The sequence below is a fragment of the Globicephala melas genome, chromosome 3 (genome assembly GCF_963455315.2).
Source record: "Globicephala melas chromosome 3, mGloMel1.2, whole genome shotgun sequence".
NCBI lineage: Eukaryota > Metazoa > Chordata > Mammalia > Artiodactyla > Delphinidae > Globicephala > Globicephala melas.
Window position 1 is genome coordinate 106,866,280 of NC_083316.1, and position 21,851 is coordinate 106,888,130.

The 21,851-nt window shown below is 35.1% G+C and overlaps 1 protein-coding gene across 1 annotated transcript in view; it reads left to right on the forward strand.

The window, feature by feature from the left end:
* Window positions 1–21,851, forward strand: part of ADAMTS19 (ADAM metallopeptidase with thrombospondin type 1 motif 19) — a 280,962-nt gene that overhangs the window by 107,056 nt on the left and 152,055 nt on the right. The window contains exon 8 of the mRNA XM_070045097.1: window positions 18,563–18,668. Within this exon, the coding sequence (XP_069901198.1) occupies window positions 18,563–18,668 (106 nt within the window). The remainder of the gene's footprint in view (window positions 1–18,562; window positions 18,669–21,851) is intronic.

The following is a 21,851-nucleotide window of genomic DNA, read 5'->3' on the forward strand; positions in this document are numbered from 1 at the left end:
CACATAAATCCACTTCTCGCACATGACACTGATTTGGAGAATTGGTTTTAAAAACAAAAAACAGTGAGAAGTCATGAATTTGTTTTATATTTTTGCAAATCACTTTATATCTGGTTCGTAGAAGACAGCAGGGATCTTATATCTGCTTCTGCATGTAAGGTGTTGGTATTTGTTATTTTGCTTTAAGTGTATGAGGAAAATCTGACCTCATAAAGATGTGTAGTTGGAAAATGGATGAGTATTTTCAGATTATTGTGAGTATTCTTATTGAAAGTATACTAAAACTCAGTGGTATTGTCTTAGTGGTTAGTGGATTGTAGCAATGTAGAATCTGAATGCATATCAGTAATCATTTATAGTCCGTTACATTAATATCTGTTGGTGTATCTCACACTTTAAGTAGATGTTTTAACTATGGATAGCATTTTAGAGAATCATTGATTGCTCAGTGGGAAAATATGGGTTCACTGTATTAGGCAGATCTTCTATATGTTGACACATTTCACTATACAATATATATATATATATATCATATTCGTCAGTATCACCATCTGTCTCATCAGAAAAATTCCTGAAGTTTTGGGAAGCTTCCAAGTGTACAGTAGCAGATAAAATTTTCCCAATATTCTAATTTTAGTTGAAAGCTTGAATTTTATTATTGGCAAAAAATAAACAAAACCTACCATCAGTTGGTTTCCTTGGAGTGACCGATTCACTTTGTTCATTTTTGGGTGTCAGCCACATTCGCAAATCTGAATAACCTTTGTTTGTCTGTCAGACATTCTTTCAAGTAAAAATGATGTTCAACAAAAAGCACAAGGAGTTCAGCTCAGAACTCAAACAATCTCACAGTACTTTTCTTAGGGACAACATGTTATTTTAGTCTGTGGCAGAAATGCTTTATCCATGCTTCCTTTCTGTTACATAAAATATTAAAAAATACATATACTCAGGAGTTCAGATTTAATAAAATTAATACATATTACTGCTTCATCTAGGATATATAAAAGTGAAATTGCCATTTTCCCCCTGGGAGTGAATATCAGTGAAAAATAAAATGACTGACAGTGAAGGCAGTTTTACCTCCCATTGCTTTTGCACCATCAGTGTGAATGTTGACAGTTTTGACTCTGTGAGTCTCTTGAAAAGATCTTAGGAGACCCACTGAAGAGGTGTTATGGAAGCCCAGGATTCTGCAGAACACTCTGTGAAATTCTGCCGTAACCTGGCAGTGATTGATAATCAGTGGTGATAGTCGTTGTTCACGTGTGTGTGTGTTTCATGAAACCTTTTAAGGACTTTATAGTATAGAAAATTGGTAGATACTTAGAGCTGGCAAAGGTACGTGTTGGATCAGTATGAGTTTCCAGCTATGAATATTTTTTAATACATGTTGATAGGAGAAGCTGTGCATTCTTTACCACCAGATTTCCAATTCAGGGATGCTTTAACTCTCCCTACGTTCTATTGCTTCATTATTATTAATAAGCCTTCTGTCTTTCATCAGGTTGGGATGATGGTTTATTCTTCTGTGCACTTCTGAATAATTCTGATTTTCTGTACATGCAAGTTGTCAAACAGGCATACAGGCCACCTATGAAGCAACTGCCAAATAAGAAATATGTTCAGAGACTAAAACATACTTAAATAACCCTTTTATGTTAACACTGTACATGTGAGAATCTCCAGACACTTCCCTTTCCAAACATCAGTATGTTCTCCAAACCACATTTTAGCAGAAGTAACCATTTTTATTGGATAGGGAGAAGGGGTCAAGCCAATTTCTGTCAAGTAGCTTAATTTTCATTAAACAGCAGTCATGGCATTTTCTCTTGCATTGTGGTACCTAAAGAACAGAGAATTTCAGAGACTGAATATACTTAAAGAAATTACTGAGATCATCTCTCTACTTTAATACCCTTTTGGTTAGAACTATATTTTTTCTACCAAAAAAATCGAATTAGTTTAATGTTCAATATTTTGAAACTTGTAATTCTTTGGGCTAAGCAAACAATGAAGTTAACCTTTATTATAAATATCTTTCTAAATGAATTGGTACTGTAATTAAGTCTTCAAGGGGAGTTCAGATACATTTATTAGGGATGATATTGGGGGTTCTTACCCATTCAGTCTAGTGGGACATATAATTTAGAGATTATCAAATATCTTAACGAATGCATCAGCATTAAATGTAAATAATTTTATATAAACGAGTGCCAGGTTTGGGTACCCACAAGTCATCATATTTGTGTGAGATAGGTTTTCATGAAGTGCTGCTCAGTTTTTAATGTAGATGTTCTCAGAAATGCGAATGGAATATATTCAGTGTGGTAGACAGAATACTAAAGATGACACTCCTAAGATTCCTGTACCCTGGTTATTCAGTCAATCACTAATCTAGGTACTGCTCTGCTGGAAGGGATTTTGCAGATGTAATTACAGTCCCTCAGTTAAACTTGAGATATGGAGATCTAACCTTAACTGTCTCCCTTCAAAAAACAGAGGCAAGGAACTGAATTGTGCCAGCAACCTCAATGTGTTTGGAAGCCAGTACTTCCCCAGAGCCTTTAGGTAAGAGTCCAGCCTGGATGACATCTTGATTTTAGCCTTGTGAGACCCTCAACAGAGTTAAGCCATCCCAGACTTCTGACCTGTAGAACTGTGCAGTAATAAATGGGGGTTACTTTCAGTCACTGCATTACTTAAGTAATTTGTTATGCAGCAATAGGAAACTACTACATTCAGACTAAAGGATGCATATTATTATACATCAGTTGGGGATTTATAAACTGAAAGAAAATGAGGCCATCTTAGATGAAAGTACAGTTTATGGCCCTCTGGGAAATCAGAATAAGAAAAAAGAAAATGTTTGTTAAAGGATAGAAGTTAAGGGAGAGATTCAAAGAGATTTTCACTTATCATACCCGATGGGATAGTAGAAAAGTGATAGGATTTCAAGAGGATTTTGTAAGGATTTACTACATTCCTATAATCTTTGCAAGTTCTCCACATGTAATATTTCTTTTCCCTTGTCTCATTAGTGATGAACAAAAGCACACTAATATGATATGGATCTGAACACTTGCCCTGTGGAGCAGGAAAAAAGGGGTGGGGAAAACTGGCATCAAAGGAGGTAAATTGGGTGGTACCAGCTTGGAATATAAGAAAATGCACCAATCTTCGGGCCTCCAGTGAAGAAAATAAGAAAACCCAAGGCAGTCAGACTGGGCTGGGGCATGACTCTAGCTTTGCAATATAAAGGCCTGTAATTTCATCTATCGGTAATGTGTAATTTCATCTATTGGTAATAATTCACACTAAGACACTTTGAAAAGTTAAAGGGGGCATCATTAGTAATTATGCTTGGACAAAAGCATAAAATGGATGCCCCAGGCATAAGAGTATTGAAGAAAATTGATACCTTATACATCATTTTTTTCTTTTTGTTTAGTTATTAGTATGTAATAATATTAAGGTAACCTGTGTTATTTTAATGCAAATGGTTAGTAGGTCACTTCTGTTACGGTATATAAAGTATTATCAATTATTACATGGCAAAAATGCAGAAACTGTATAAACTCATACAGAAGAAAGTGCTTTTCCAGATATTACAAAGCTTTACGTCTTTAATACTTAAATAATCTAGTGATGCAGCAAAGTTGTCACTTTGCATTTGCCATAGTCTCCCCAGTTCTGGTGTTTAAGTGGTTGGAATGGTAATGACCCTAGAAAATATTGTGATTATTGAGATGCTTCATTTGCATTGTAAAAATTCCATTGGTAATTATCTTTAAATTACACAATGCTGGTTTTTACTGGGTTTTTTTGTTTGTTTGTTTTTTGCAGAGAAGAAACTCTCTGTTTAAAGTACTATCTAGTACTTTAAGGTACTATCTAGTTTAAGGTATACTGGAGTAAACACACTCCACCCTTCTCTTTCATTTAATGCAGCTATTAAACATGGGAGAATGGAACAGCTATTTGAGGATTTTAAAAAGTAAATAGTAGCATGCAGATTGGGAAGAAGACAAGAATTTGAAGTACCACCAAACCAGCAGTGAGTTTATTATTTTTCTCTCTCTTTTCTGGACTCAGCATAGCCCAAACTTGAAAGTGCTTATTAGGGCATGTATAGAGAAGCTCTAGGGAATACCTCTAGTTTAAATCAAGGAAGAGAAAGGTCCCTTAATGCTTAGAGAAAGCAGGGGAAATCTCCCCTTTAAGAAAAGTTTCTACATTCTCTCCTGGCCTGTCTACCAAGCAATCCTGTGATAGTGGCAGTGGGGACAACAGTGGAAGCAGTAGGAGTCATAAAAATCTGAGGTGAACCTTCCTCTCTGATCTGCAGAGCTTTTATTCCAAAAGGGCAAGGTAAACCCCATTGCTTTTTGTCTCTGTCCTCCTATTACTCAGACCTAGAAGCAGATACAGTCATAAAAAGTACACGGCTTAGTGAGATAACTAGAGCCCAAACTTCCTGGAAGCAGGACTGAAATGAGAACCCCAGGGACATGGAAGGTACCAGAGAGATAATGGAGAGGGAGGAGCTAGGGAAAGTAACCCCATAAAATTGTTTATCAACTCCTTTGCTCAACTCCAAGTTGTGTATGTTTGAATATGACCCTAAAATTTCTTTGAGAAATGAGCTACTAAGCCATTGAGCTACCTCGGTCCCAGACTGGTCCCTTGGTGACAAACACATAGGATCGATTTGAATATCAATTTGAAAATTGACAGTGAAAATTTGACAATGAAACTGAAAGCTCATAGAAGCTTTGAAAGTTTGGAACGTACATCCTGAACCCAACTAGGTTGATTTTATGCTAAAAAAAAAAAAAAAGAAAGAATCAGCATTCTTTGTAGGATTTAAGTAAGACTGAGAGTGTTCTAATATATTCTTCAAAATGTCTAGGATACAATCCAAAATTACACCCTCTGTAAAGACATAAGAACATCTCAATTTGCATGGGAAAATACACTCAACAGATTCCCACTCTGAAATGGCAAAGATTTTGGAATTATCTGACAAAGACCAAAATATCAATTATAAAGATATTCCAACTAGTAAGTGCAGGCATTCCTGAAATGAATGGAAGGATAGAAAGTTTCAGGAAATAAATAGAATATATAGAGAAAACCTAAATGTAAATATTAGAATTAAGGAAAGAATAACCAAAATAAAAATTTCTCTGGATATACTGAATAGAATAGAGATGACAGAGGAAAAAGTCAGTGAACTTAACGATAGATCAGAAGAAAGTATGTAATAGGAACACCACAGAGAAAAGAAGATTGGGAAAAATATGAACAGAGTCTCAGGGATCTGTGGGAAAAATCAAAGCAGTTGTCATGGGTTCCAGAAGTCAACAAAAGGAGAGAAGAAATATGACTGAAGACTTCTCAAATTTGGCAAAAGATTTAAATCTGCAGATTCAAGAAGGCAAGTAAACTCCAAACAAGAAATACTTGAAGCCAGAGATATCATAATCAAAACCGAGAGCTAAAGACAAAGAAAAAAATGACATGGAAAAACAACCTGTTATTTTTAGGGGAACAGTGATTCTAACAACAGCAGATTTCTCATGGCAAACCATAAAAGCCAGAAGGATAGCACACCTTTTTGAAATACTGAAAGAAAGGATTGTCAGTGAAGTTGGAGGTGAAATAAGGGCATTCTCAGATGAGGAAAAACTAATTTATAACCAAAAGAGCTTCTTTAAAGGCTGGTAATTTTTGCAGATCTTAATGTGTTCAAATGTATTGTATTAGGATTTAAATAGAAGGCTATTTCTTTGTTGTTCTTCCTCCCTTTATCGCTGTTCAGACTCTACCCATTCATCAGAACCCTGATTAATTTACACTTTTGACTTCCCGGATCATCTCTCACTTTACCATGCATGAACCTGGCGGACTTCAGTATACTTTTCTTATAACTTGCATTCCATTCACTCCCTCCCCTTCTAATCTCTTTGTGGTCAAAGATCTTCCTCAATACTTGTCTGTGTCCTCAGCATCTAGTATAGTGACTGAGCATCCCAGGTGCTCAGTCTATGTACTTCTGAATAGAAATGAATTCTTGATAGGAAAATCATACCTTTCCTTGGTTTATAATAAAAGCAAGGCTGAGCTTATCTTGTTTTGGCTCTTGGCTACTAGTGTATATCTTATTAGACACTGGCCAGAACATAAATCAGACACTTAATATTTCTGTTTTGGCAAGACATGTTGTAGGGATAAGACTGGGATACATAATTCTTAAGGAATTATTATGAAAAGTGGTTATTCTTAAGATATTTTTCTTAAGATCCTTTACTGTTAAAGCTTCAATTTAATTAGAATATTGTTTATATTAGAAAGTATTTTAATGGTGCTATTAAACACTGTATGAATGTTAAAATATTCTGAGTGTAACTTTGGGAAACAAAAACCATCTTAATTTAGAAAACTCCCTGAGGTCCTCCTTGTAGTTTTTAAGAGTTGTTCTCACTATAAGCATCTGGAAATACAGCTTGTGCTCACTATACACTTATACAGTATTGTCAGTGAACCCTTAATACTTGTTAAGCATCTATTCTGTGCCGTAGATTTTTTTATTATGTCACCTCCTTTAACCTTTCAAGAGTTCTCTATCATAAGGGATTGTTACCTCATTTTACAAATAAGAAAGCTAAGTTTAATGGTTAACATGTTTCAGATAGGCCATCATATGCTTAAAATATGTTATCTAAATTAATAAGCATTCCTAAGAAAAATGACTGATTTCTCAATTTTACTGTTGGGAAAACTGAGGCTTAGAAAACAGAACTAACTTTCCCATGATCACAAAGCTAAAATTCGAGACTTGGACTCAAACCCTAGAGTATTTGACATAGAGCCTCAATTTTTAAGATTTTATCCTTTGCATTTTGCCTTTTTTATGTATACTTAATACAGAAAACAGGTCATGAAAAATTTATTATTGAATTTCAATCAAGATTTTAGAAAACACAAAATCGTTTTTGAGAAAAATTTTCACCATCTTATTTACTGTCAACTGCCTCAGTGTATAGACCTAAAAAAAAGTGATCTTAAAAATGGCATCTAGAGTTGGAACCACTTGTCCCTAAGTACACATATGTTTTATTTGAAGGATTATGTCAAAGCACTATATTAAGCTTAATATTTTAAATATTGGTAGTTGAGATTTAAGAATATCAGGTATTTGTAATTGTGTTGTAATTATAATTATATTCTTTAGATTTCTCCAGTTTATAGAATTATTTATTTCCTTCACTTGAATGAAAAACACTGATTATACTGAGTAGAAAGGAGGTTATGAACAGTAACAAAATGATTAAAATTTGGCAAGGTGAAAAAAATGTGTCAAACTGTTTCGAAGTTTGAGTTGGTTTGTAGTCATACATAAAGGCATGCTGTCAATGATTTTACTAGTATACTAAAAAAGCAATTTATACAGCTTTTTAGTAGCATGATATTTTTAGTTTTAATTGTCCCTGATTAATGCCTTCAGGATATGATTACGTTATAACATTATAAAAATGCGTTAGCCAAAATTCATGATTTATATGCAATCAGAACACTTTAAATTTTTCCAGCTGTATCCGTAAACTTACTTCACAAAAATCTTTAACTGTGTTTCATCTTACCTATTTTTTAAAGTCATGACAGTTTTTTAATCTCCAAGGCAGATGAAATCATTAAACCTAGTTTTTTTTGCTCATGAGCAAAGTTATATATAAAGCCTAAGAACTCTGATTTATCATTTTTAAAATTAACATAGCAATGAGAAGACCAGTTTCCAGCCTTGTTTGTGGTCGACTGCACAGTAAAGTTCTCATTACTGATTTACAAGGGTTAGATGTGTAATCTACCACATATGGCTTTTTGAATGCACCACTAGATTTACATTTTCAGAGTTTCACTGAAATCTAAATTAAGAATTTCGGATGGTATATATTATTAATGATATATTAATGATATATCAAAACCACAATAATGTACATTGGAGTCTGGCTTCATTTAAACTCTCTGAGGGTTTAAGAGTGTAACTTCTAAAGCCATCCAATAACCCGCCCTTAAATTTTCTGAAGAGAGATGAAAAGTGGACGTGAAGTAGAATAAATCTAGAATACAATAGCAGGAGCACAAAACTAGCCTGCAGGCATAAATTTTCTCAGTTGTTCTGCCTTGCATACAAAAGTAGTCCTTCTCATTACCCTAATGTGGGAATAAGGTGGGTTAGCTTAGTGGTGTGGTTTATTATAAACCTTAAGGAAGGGTAAAAACAACAAAAGCACCAACAAAATCTCTTTTGGATATGTCCTTAACCATGAAGTCCTCTTTATCTCTCAAAAGGGCAGAAGTTAGGAATTGACCACTGCTGCTCACCCTACATGCCACTCTCCCTCTGGACTCCCCTTCTTTCACTACTTTTCCTAAACATTTACCTGAATCATCTTTCATCTTCTTCCTGCGCCGTATTAATTTTTCATATAAAAGCTTGCCAAAGATTTCAAGTGGTGTATATACACTATCTGGTACACTAAGTGCACTTTTCTTAGATACCTCCTTTGCACCTTTGGGTAATAAAATGAGTGATTATTTACTGTTTTATTTTCCTTCAGAAACCCATTAAAAATATAATACAAATTTTTTTAACATGTGTATTCCCATCTGTAGTTAATTTGGTCTCAATACACATAACAAGGTCAAAAGTTATACTAAATTAAGCAAAGAAAATGTTGCATCTAGCTTCTTGCAATGTATTAAATCTTTCACGTGAAGTTCCTACTTCATTTGATTCCAAGACAGTGAAAATGTAAACTTGTCAATATTTTTTTCTATTTAAATTACTTTATTCATCTACCTTATTTTTGTTTTTGTTGTTTTCACATAATCCCCCAGCCTCTCATTTGATTCTCTCCAAGTAGCCTGGGTGTTGGGCTATAGATCAGAAACCACCATTCTTTCTCTGCCCTCTGAGACCTTAGGTCTCTGCGTCTTTGCAGTGAATTCCTTAGCCTACATGGCAGCAGAGCACACTGCTGGACTTTGCTCCCAGGAATGTAGCTGGTGCGTTCAACAAAAGAATATTCATCTCAGGGCTCTGTAGCCTTTCTTTCCAGCTCTCTTCACCCACTCTTTATCTTCCCACCCACCCCAGCCCTACCCTTCCATCTCGTACTGCTGCTGAAGATATTGCTGAACTTCCGCTATGTCATCTATAGGTCCCCTATGTTAAACCATCCACCCCTCTGGCCTCCTTGGCAGCGAGAGTCAAAGTAGGCTCAGGAATGATAGCTCAGTCCTTATCTCCACCTAGTCACACAGTATTTTCCTTTATTCTCTATTTGAGCCACCCTGTATTGGCCTGTTGTTTCCCAATCCGCATCTGCCAGAGTTCCAAAAGAATACCACTAATCCTTATCCCCTCCCACCTGCCATCAAAGCAAAGCCTTTAGATGACTAGGAAGACATCACCTATGTGGAAATACAAAAGAGAAATGCATGTTGGTACACCTCAAAATTTATTATCACTGTACTATACAAAACATGGTCTACACATTGGGAGTGAACAAGTACTTGATTTCTCAGTACTTTCCTGCCCTTGTGGTGCTTACATTCTAAAGGAGAGATGGTCAATAGCCATAGTAAATAATTAGATTAATTGATATATTAAAAAAATAAAAATGAAATGAGGCATAAAAAAATGAAATGAAAATGAAACAGAAAAAAATAGTACATCTAAGTAAGAGAGAATCGAGGAATGCCAGGGTGGGGATAAGGATCTTTATAATTATAATTTGGTGATCAAGAAATGCCTTACTGAAAAAAGTGATATTGTTATGGAACCAAGCTTGGGTCCATTCGCCTGTGTGCAGTAAAGCCAATATACTGACGCCAGGTTGTGGTGAAGAAAGTGCAGCGTTAATTGTATTTAGCTGCCAGACAAGATGTTCAGAGCAGCGAAGGCTCAAAAAACTCAAACTCTCTGATGGGTTGCAGGGAAGCATTTTTAAAGGCAAGGTGAGGGAGAAGAGTTGCGGGGGATGTGATCAGCTTGTGTACAGTTCTCTGATTGGTTGATGGTGAGGTAATAGAGTGGTGTCACAGGGGTTAACATTATGAATCCTCAGGCTCCAGCTGGACTGGGGGCTACGTGCTCATGGTTATCATGCAGTTAACTTCTTCCATTTGGTGGGGGCTTTAGTATATGTAAAACAACTCAGGAATGTGTATCAGATACTGTCATCTGTATACTTCAGGGAGGAACTAAAAATTCTGTGACTGCTGTATGGCTGACTTACTGTTTAAGTTGTTACAGCTCTCCTGATCCAACTGCTACTTTGCTTACTACATGTTCACATCCTTCCAATCATTAATTTTTTTTTCTTTGGTATAAGTTAATCCCAAACTCCTAATTTATCCATTATCAATTCTTAAACCAGGCTTTTGTAACTCAGGGGAGGTCTGGGAGACTATAGGTTTTCTACAGACAAGAGGCAGGCAAAGGACATGGGGGTAGGGGTCTCTCCCAGAAAGGCTCCATAGGGTCCTCCTTGGTTACAATATTTTAAAAAATTTGAGGAAGTTCTGAAGAGAGATCTAGCTAGAGAATGTTCCAGACAAGTGAAAAGCCAGTGAAGAGGTCTTGAGGTGGAAACATGCTTGACTCATTTGATGACCTCCCTCCACTGCAAAAAAAGCCAGTGTAGCTGGAGTGCAGTCAATAAAGGAGATTATTATAGGAAATTTTAGATTTTGTGTTTCTTCTTGTGACAACTTTGATAAATTGTAAAATTTATTAGCATACCATTTTATATATTACCTTGATGTCTTTAGGAATTGTAGAGACATTTCCTTATTCACTTTTGGTGCTGGTGGTTTGTACTTGTCTCTCTTTTATTCTTAATCAGTTTATTAGGTATGTATCAATTTTTGCCAATTTTCTCTTACATTTGTTTTATTGTTCGTTGATTTTCCTCTTTATTATTTCCTTCTATTTTTTTTAAGCTTTAATGCCCTCTTCTTTTCCCATCTTCTGGGAAGAATTTTAACCATTGATTTTCAGTCTCTTTTTTCTGATATACACTATGAATTTTCCTAAGCACTGTCATTTCAGCTCACACATTTTTGAGTTTAAAGTATTTTAAACTCAGTTTAAAGTATTTTCTAATTTCCATTATAATGGAAATTGTATTTTCTAATTTCCATTATAATTTCTTTCTCTTGTGGACTACTTAGAAGTGTATCGTTTCATGTCTAGACAGTTTGGGCTTTTCTGGTTATCTTTTTAGTCCTTTATTATTTACATTGTAGCCAGTGAACATACTTTGGAATATTTCCACTTTTGAAATTCATTGAGTTTTTTTTCTCCAATACTCAGTAAATGGTCAATTTTTATAAAAGTACCATATACACTTAAAAAGAATGTGAATTTTGTTGTCAGGTGCAATGTTCTATTAGGTCAGTTAAGACAGACTTGCTAATTTATTGTTCTGATCTGTTATCTCCTTAGTGAATTTTTTTTATGGTTGTTCTATCAGCGATTAAGAGACATGTTAGAGTTTCCCTGGTGGTGCAGTGGTTGAGAGTCCACCTGCCGATGCAGGGGACACGGGTTCGTGCCCCAGTCCGGGAAGATCCCACATGCCATGGAGCAGCTGGGCCTGTGAGCCATGGAAATACAAAGGAGAAATGCATGTTGGTACACCTCAAAATTTATTATCACTGTACTATGCAAAACATGGTCTACACACTGGGAGTGAACAAGTACTTGTATTCTCAGTACTTTCTTTACTTGGTTTGTAATTTTTATTTGTGAGCTCATCTTAAGTCAGCTTTCCTGTGGGAATTTTATGTTTTCTGAGATGATATCATAGTGATATTTCATTTATTTTTACTTAACTGACAAGGAAATCCCTAATCCTTGTATGATCCCCAAATTGTAGGATCAATTGGTACATTACATTCATGGTTTAGTATTCTTGTGGCTTCACACCTATGCATGATGGTGGCTTGGAGTTTTGATTTGTTTATCAAGTCTTTTCTAGCATACCCAGAATTTATTTTGAGCCAGAGTTCCTTGCTGCTTTCCTGCATATGGATTTTTAAAGTTATTTTCAAGTATGTTTGAAAGTCATTAACAGCAGCTATTCCAGGCTTTCTGATTTGTGTATGAATCTCAGTTCCTTACTCACTAATACCTGTCACTGCAGATATTTTGAAACCACGCCCATTATTTAATGAGACTTGTATCTTATATGATACCCAGGCTCTGACAGCATTAACTCATGATCTTATCACTCCAGACTTGAATTTTTTTAAGCTTTATTCCTGTACCTGAGAATTGTTTTTACTACAAACTTAGCTATACATTCAAAAATTTGTATATTACATATTATTTGGCATCTCTATGTGTTTTTCAGAAAAGGAGTCTCATTCTACATGACATGAGAACATAAAAACAATATTTTAATGTCTAAACAATATTCTGCCTTATTTCACCACAGAGTTTCACCATACTTTTCATTAAACTAATACCGTTTTTGTCGTCATTAGAAGTCACTTTTTTTGGCTTCCCTGGTGGTGCAGTGGTTGAGAGTCTGCCTGCCGATGCAGGGGACACGGGTTCGTGCCCCGGTCTGGGAAGATCCCACATGCCGCGGAGTGGCTAGGCCCATGAGCTATGGCTGCTGAGCCTGCGCGTCTGGAGCCTGTGCTCTGCAATGGGAGAGCCCACAACAGTGAGAGGCCCACGTACCACAAAAAAAAAAAAAAAAAAAATCACTTTGTTTCTTAGTATTCATAGAAACTGTACTGTTAAGAATGTTATAGGTTACTTAAACATTTAAAAGGATCTGGAAGTCTATTTTTAATTACCGTTATAACTATACTGATATTAAATGTATAACTTATATAATTGTACTTTTATAGTCTTAGATCATCATCTTGTCTTTTAATGGAACAGAGGCAGATAATTAGCAAACTAGTAAGGCAAGTTATCGTTTTAAAATATGTTCAAGGCCCAATTTGAATGTAATTGTGTAAGTGGGTTTTACGTTATCTGGGCATCATTATTAAAATATTATAAAATGTTATTTCAAATTTGTGGATGAAATACATTTGATTCTTCTAAATTATATTTTTTTATTTAAGGCCCTGCATTCAATCACATTTTATATTAGTCTTTCTATGCATTTCCTTTAAAGTATCCCTTACTGAGAATGTGCCAAATACAGTGTTGATGCAGAGATGTACTACAGGGCCTGCACGTTTAAGGAACATAAGCATCCCTCTGTCAGTAACAGCAGCTCATAAGCATTTTTTTTACGCTTTTCCCTGATCAGTCCTTTGTTCAGGAATTCTACCCCCCAACTTCCACTTCCTTTCCCTGGCTCACCTCTGCCCACTCAGTGATACCGCCAAGCTATTTCCCTCTCTAAAAGCCTTTCCTGCTTTGATTTCCCCTATTCAGTGTCTTTTGTAAGTTATTCTCCCATAATATCCTATGTACATCTTTATGTCTCAGAACATTTTTTAAATGCGTGTTTGTGTGGCTCAGGCTCCTGAAAGCAGTACTCAGCATGTATTCATTTTTGTACCTTGGGGACCTGTCACACACTACGTTACATTGGGCCTCAAGAAACAGTAGGACTCATAGGTAAAAACTTACCTCATAGGGTGCAATCATAAGATAAATAACTTACCTAGGATTATGCAGTATTTTATGCCAGGAAAGCCAGGATTTTGAACTGAGGTGGTCTAGCTAGTGTTTAAAGGCAGCAGTTTGGGAGCTGGATGACTTCCTTTTGGTAGGATACACCCATTTGATCACATTAAAAACTCTGATGTGGGCTTCCCTGGTGGCGCAGTGGTTGAGAGTCCGCCTGCCGATGCAGGGGACGTGGGTTTGTGCCCCGGTCCGGGAAGATCCCACATGCAGCGGATTGGCTGGACCCGTGAGCCATGGCCACTGAGCCTGCGCGTCCGGAGCCTGTGCTCTGCAATGGGAAAGGCCACAACAGTGAGAGGCCCGCATACCACAAAAAAAAAACTCTGATGTCCTGATTAGGCCGTTATTGTAACATGTATCCTGTAGGGTTTTAGAGGTTTCTGATCATCTTGATGAGGTGTATCATATCAGGTCCAGGATAGTGTGTTTTGTTTTCAGATGAGAGATTCTCTTGACTCCTGGTGCATGACTTGATTCATTTTTAGATGACAAATTAGAAGTTGTTTTGGTTTTGTTTGTGTTTTCAGAATTTCTACATTAAAAGAGGGCTTTAAAAAGCATCTGTATTATAGCTATCTTTAAATAACAGCTGTGTTAAATCCTTTCCCCTCCTAACCTCTACCCCTTGTTATAATAGGAAACATGTGGGTTCTAGAAAGGACCTGAAAAGCATGGGCTTTTAAACAGAATAATGCAAGTCATTTAAATTAGTCATGGCTACAATTATTCTCCATAACTTTTAAGTCAAAGAAAATCTCCTCGGTGTGCCAAATGTAAGAACAATGAAATTCAAACTTATCAGAAACTTAGTTGAAGGTTTTGACTTTACATTTCGGTAAAAGAAGAGTAGCAGTAGAGGGTCGTTTTTGGTTGTTAAATTACACCCTGATCTATAAGACATTGTATTAATTACTATTAAAATTTCATAAACATGATTATCATATTTATGTCTTTAATTTTCTTACTATAAAACTATTATAAACACTTACATGAATTTGGAAAATGGGAAAAAAGGAAGAAAAGTTACCCACAATCTCTTCACACAATACTGTTGCTGTTAACAATTTAGCATATTTATGTGGTCTTTTTATTTTCCTATGAAAATGTGGTGATTTGGAGTTATTTATTTATTTATTGCGGTACGCGGGCCTCTCACTGCCATGGCCTCTCCCGTTGCGGAGCACAGGCTCCGGATGCGCAGGCTCAGCGGCCATGACTCACGCGCCTAGCCACTCAGGGGCATGTGGGATCTTCCTGGACCGGGACACGAACCCGTGTCCCCTGCATCGGCAGGCAGACTCTCAACCACTGCACCACCAGGGAAGCCCATGATTTGGATTTTTTAACACTTAGTTGTGATCGTTCCTCTATGTCAATATGTACTCATCATTTTTGAATTTTATTTTATATAAATTTATATTTTACAGTATAAATATGTCTTGTATATTATAAATTATCATTTTTACCACCATATGTTTTTATATGACCACACAGGAGTCATTGATTTCCCATAACCTGGTGAAGAATTTAGGGCCCCCAGAGAGGTCACTGTTCATTCTTTGTCTTCCCCTGTACAACAGGGCTGGTGCTGGGAAGATACTGAAGTTGTACACCTTCTGCATTCCTCTTGCTTCCCACTGTTGCTTCTAAATCAAAATCTCTCTTGCCCTCATATAAAAACTCAGCATTTGAAGCTGAAGCTTGAGCTTTACCATCATGTCCCTCACTGTCACTGTGACTGATCCATCTCCTTGATTCTCGCTCACATTTCCTGTGGATGTTGGCCACCTTTCCCACCTAAGTTCTTTGTGATCATGTGCAATTTCATGTTCATGGTATCAGTCCACCCAACACTACTTAATTATTCTTTGACCTCAGCCTCTACCTCTGCCCTTCTTTACTCTCATGGCAATACCTAATCATGTCATGGAATTTCAGCTCTGAAATCTAAAAATCCTAAATCTATCTCCAATACTTTTTTTGGAAAGTGTCTGTTCTTTTACCTCATTGATGACTCCATTCTCCTGACCACTGTATTCATTTCTCCCAAGTATCAAGCTCTGACCTTGCTTTACTTATCAAGCATAGAGCCTTTACAAGGTCTATCTCTTCTCTCACTCTCAGTTTTACTGCCACCTCTTACACCCTAGGGTTCTTCCTTTATACCCCATCTACAAAAGCTCAGCTCTCTTACCTATTTCTCTCGGTTGCTATTTCCAATAGCCATCCACCTTTGACCCATGCATCATATAACATTGCCTCCTTTTTCCACTTAGACACACAAGAATATTAGAAACTAAGTTCCTTAACTTAACAAGCTGTATCTTTCAAAGTCCTTATGGCAGTCATCTCCATTGTGAACCTGTAAACATTCCTATTAAAGTCAGCAGGGAAAACACGGAGCTCAATACCACATATTTCAACAGTATGTTGAAAATCCTAGCCAATGTAGTAACATTACAGAAAAATATGGAAAAAATATGTAAGTATACAACAAAAGGAATAATATAGAAAATATAAGAATTTAAAACAAGTGACAATACTATTTTTATTTGGGAACAGTATATTTGAATGGGTATGGGAGAAGAAATGTAACACTTATTAAAGTGACTAAATTTGATGTGTACTGGTTCATGTAGCAAAGGGATATATGACTTGATGACAACCCACATTGGCTAAATTTTAATCTGCATATGGTAATGGAATTATTTTAGTTGTGGTGAAAAACGTGGTGAAATATATGGGCATTCTAAAGGAAATTTTGTACCAAACAGTGGTCATCAGCATGCTAATTATAGTTGAGCTTGCTTTAGAAGTTTTGCAGAACATTTAATCTCAAATTATATATTTTTTAAAAATCTTAAAATGCTCAAGAGAATTTTAATATCCTTTTAAGAGGAGATACTTTTCTTTCACCCTCCATCTCTCCCTTCCTTCTTTCTTCCTTCCTTCTTCGGTTCAATTATGACACAAGTTCAGTTACTCCTAAATCTTAGTTTTCCATTTTTTGTTGTTTTAATAAGTACCAGATTTAGCACTCCTAAAATTCACACTACGTTTAAGAATTTTTTAAAGTTTTTATTTCACTTATCATTTAATGAAACTAGATAAGAACATGTTTTTCTCCTCTTTCTCTTCTTCTCCCTTCTGTTTATTACTACCTTCATCTTTCCTTCCCACTTTATCTTGATTTAACCCTGGAATAATTTCAGTCGCCTTAATAAGCCAAATGAAGTAGGGCTTATCATCTCTCTATTCATCCATTCATCCATCCATCTACCCATCCATTAATATAGAAGTTATTCATCTATTTGTGAATTTGAAATGTCTATAAGATCTATTTTAATTTCTAACTACTTAGAGAAAGTAACATATGTATTTTAATCTCTTGGCTGTTTCTTCCTATAGTTATATGTTTTAAATAACCTGTTTATACTACATTTTGCTTAACAAATATATCTTCATTTGTCTGATAGGCCAGTGGATACCAGGCCTTGACATTCAACATGAAGGTTTGAAAGAGTAGTTAAGGTTGAAATCTCCATTTTCAACCCTCCAGCAATGACTCTCCTCAAACCTTGTGTGCCTCAGTCTTGAGCCTCTCTGGGTTTCTGCCAGGCTCATAAAATCCTTCTCTCCTGTCATGTGGGCTGTGGCTCCGCTAAATCAGTCCGTGTTCCTTCATGAATCTTCTCTTTCCAAAACCCTGGCACGGTGGTTTATTGTTTTATTTAAATTTAATTATTCCTTGCCATTATTCTTTAAGTTTCTGGAGAAAAAAAGTCACAAGCATTCAGCTAACCACCTTTAATTAGGGGCAACTCTGCTGTAAATTGTAATCAGAAGCAAAATAAAATTAGCTGGTAAATGGCTTTATCTTTGGTAGTCATGTGATCTTTTGCAAATCATTTTACCTGTCCTGACTTTAATTTTTTCATAAAATGAGCTTACATGTATTTTATAAGGATATGAGAATTAGAGAACATACAACTAATTCAAAAAATAACAATTTTATTTTATAACATAACTTTTGTTACTTGAAGATACATTAAAACATACTCTTGGAAGATTATAGTTCCTTGTATTAAATGATATTTATTCAGGAGTATATCTGAATTAGTAAAATAGTACATAAATCTTTGACTAAAGAGTATTAGTGATTTCAGATATTATCTTTACTAATAATTTAAACCAAAAGATCAAATGTGTTGCTGAAATTTTTGTCTTAAATAATATTTCAGTATCATGTACTCCGTGGTCAGATCATCTTATTAGCTAAGAAATTTTCAAAGGAAATATTTTCAGTTTTCCAAGTACCATAGATAGTTTTTATGTTACATTAGTTAAAATGGTATTTCATAAAATAAAATTTCAAAATTTTATTACTAAAAATATAAATGTGAGTTCAAGAATCTTATAAATATAGTTTATTTTAGGGTATTTCTTTGAAACTAGGTTTCAAGAATTGAAAAATATTTAAATAATCATTGCTTTTTCATTTACATTTTCTAAGTTGTAACTTTATCTTACATGACAATGAAAAGTGGTATTTATAAAATGTATGTTTATGGTATGCCTTTTGAGAACTGTATAATTGATAAAATAATTTCATCTAAAATATAAAATTGAAAAGAATATTAACAGTTTATTGACTGACATATACATATGCATTTTCTCCTGAAATGGTTTTTAGGGGCTGGATATCACAGTTTAATATTGACATATTTGAGGGGGAAAACTATCATTTTTCTTTTCTTCTATTAATACCAAGCATAAATATTTGCATTTTAATTCTGACATTTGATAATTAACGTTTGTGTTTTCTAGGTATAGCTTACTTGAGTGGAATGTGTAGTGAAAAGAGAAAATGTATTATTGCTGAAGACAATGGCCTGAACCTTGCATTTACAATTGCTCATGAAATGGGCCACAAGTAAGTAAAAATCCTGGCTATGCTAATATATTAGCACGTACCTTTGTAATTTGAATTATTGAATTACATGCATATCTTTTCATTATTTGCTTTGAGCATAAGTTTTTTAAATTAGGTAAACGAGGAGGCAGAGAAGATCATTTAAATTTGAAGAGTGTCTTCTGGATGTTGTAACCATTCCTGATACTCTGAATGAAATCTTACTACATCATTAAAATCCTCATCAGGACAATCATTACATGGCACATGATTCATTTCACTCATATTTCCAAATGATATAAACCTTGCAATAATCATGACACTACACAACTGTGCATTATTCAAGCATCCAAGCAAAACACTATGTACAAGTAGAAATAGTTCCAGCTTCTAATAGTACCTGTTTGTTATTATCCACTACAGAGCAAAGGAATTAATCTGTACGGTTTAGGAGCAATGCATCTGGAAGAGAATTAAACTGGACTCACAATTCATGTGCAATGAACATTAAGTACGTCTCAGGCATAATTCTAAGTAAGCACTTTACATAAATGATTTCACTTAAAACTCACAAAAAGCAGGGATTTCATTTTACAGATAATAAAAATAGCAATAATAATTAGTGGTAGCAACACTTATATAGCACTTACTATGTGCCAGGCATATTTCTACATGCTTTATATATCCCCACAGCGTTCTTGTCAGGTAGACTGTAAGGGTACCCATCTTATAGGGGAGAAAACTGAAGTATAGAGAGGTTAATTTACCCTCCCAAAGTTATAAAAATACTATGATGGAGGAAGGATTTGAACTCAAGTTGTATAACTCAGGTCATACTGTTCTGAATTTCTTCATTAAGTTGTCTGCTATCTTTGGACCTTGGATTCCTCATCAATAAAATGAGGATAATGTCTGTGTTATGAGGTTGGTTTGGGATTCAAATGACATAAGAAATAGACACATATTTACAGGAAATACACTATAGTAGAATGGTGTGGGTTAGGGAATCAGACTTAATTTTGACTGTAGGCTTCTCTACATGCTAGCAGTGTCAGCAGTACAGATGAAAAGTGTTTTAATTGAACTCACATTTACTGAAGTCTGACTCAGGGAGGTGATCTTTATGGAGACCTCTTTGGTCAAAGACATATTTAGTTTGGCCAGCAGTGTTTCAAAAATTGAATCAGTTGCCAACATTAAAAAGTATAAATTTGACTTAAAAATTCAAATTTCCAGATCTGGCAACATTAGATTCACAGTCCCATACGGCAGCCATTCCTTGGAGTTGAGTAGCGTCTGTACCCTTGAGTCTGGGCCCATCTTTCCCAGCTCATCACAGGCGGCAGCACTCTGCTATCGTGCACCCAGCTGACTTCATTTTCATTATATACCTGGACTCTGTAGACAATTGCATAAACTTGTGTTGGCAGTGGAATTTGACTGGTAAAGGAAAACTTAGACAAAAACTTATATACGACATAACAGTGTTTGTTTTAAAAAACCCTTTTTATTAGAGTAAACTGAAGTATAGGAAGATGATCAAGTCATAATTATACAGCCCTATGATTAAAAATTGAATGTACCCATGTACCCATAACCTAGTCCGAGAAATAGGATATTATCAGCAGGAATTGATTTTTGATGTCACTGTTTTCAAATGTGTAGGTACACTTTCATTTTCTCCCATGCAGGATTTCAGTAGTCATTCAAGTGCTCTAGAATATATGAGTTTGTTATTTGAAAAAGAAACAAGAAAAGATAAATACACTTTAAAATCATTATCCTTTAGGGAAAGTATACAATGCAATGACCTCATTCAGTATTTCACACCAGGAATCATAGGATTTAGATTCTTAATTCCAATACAGTTTTCATAATTTAAAGATGTTTCAGTTTAATCATAATAGGAAAAACCACATGTATCATTTGAATGAAAAATGCTGACAATAATGTTTAGAGGCAAGAAAGTTATTGTTAAAAATATTTTAAGACAGTGCATATTAATCATAAATACAATTTTTATAAATGTAAGTTTCTGAATAATTAAAATTTTTACTTCAGCCATGCATTAACAGTTTGGTAGACAAGCTGAGTATCTTTTAATGAAACAGACATTAAATAATTTTGTCAAGTACCCTGAATACTAGAGGGTTCACTTTAACAAGAAATTTTAGAGTTTAAAAGCAATTTCTTTTAAATTAATTTATTCAGTCTGTGTTATATTCTAAAACATAGGAAAAACAGTAATTAAAGGAACCAACCACAGTACAAGTTGCTTCATTAATATGCAAAGGCTCAGTCAAGAACCTACGACTACTTAAACAAAAAACTAAATGGTATAATTTAAGGAAAGCCCACTTCAGCTTTATGTAGTAGAAACATTGGTTTATGACCAGGAACTCAGGTTGGAACGGCTAAAATGGTAGTAAAATATTATTTTATTTGACTTTCATAGAGCTGTACCCAAAATCAATAGAGATGTGCCAAAGGTATGTGTAATGCTTGATGGATTAATACCAGGACATGTGATATATGTTGAACTACTTAGCTGCTAAAAATTCTCCTTACCAGTAAGCAATATTTGTCTCAAAAGTAGAGGCTAAAATTTTTCTTGCAGCTAGATAGTGGGAGACAGTAGCAGTGAGAGTAATGGTGTCTTCATAAAGAACAAACAGCAGGAAGTTCATCCATATAAATTACATCATCATCATCCAGTGTAAGATAAAAAGCACAATGAAACAAAAATGTAGGAAGAGGAAATAAAAAACAATGTTCATATACACATAGCTTCTCACATAGGGAAAGTTTTCATAGATGTTAGATGAGTATATTTATGGATTCTATGTGCATGTGTGCGCGCACACACACACACACACACACACACACACACACACACACACACACACACACACACACACACACCAGCAGAGCTCTTTTACTTAGAGGTATAATTAAGATTCAGCTACTTAAGTGAAGCTACTTAATTCTTATTTTTTTTTTCTTTTTGGATTTCTTTCTTTTTTTGGTTACAATTTCTTCCAATATATTCAATATATTTCCTGTAGGCAGAACTGGATCATTTAATTTTTCAACCCACAGTTTAAGAAAGGCAGAATGACTTCATCTGAACTTGTCAATTCAAGAATACATTTATAATTACATATGAAATGATTCTAAATTGATTTGAGTGTATTTATGATTGTT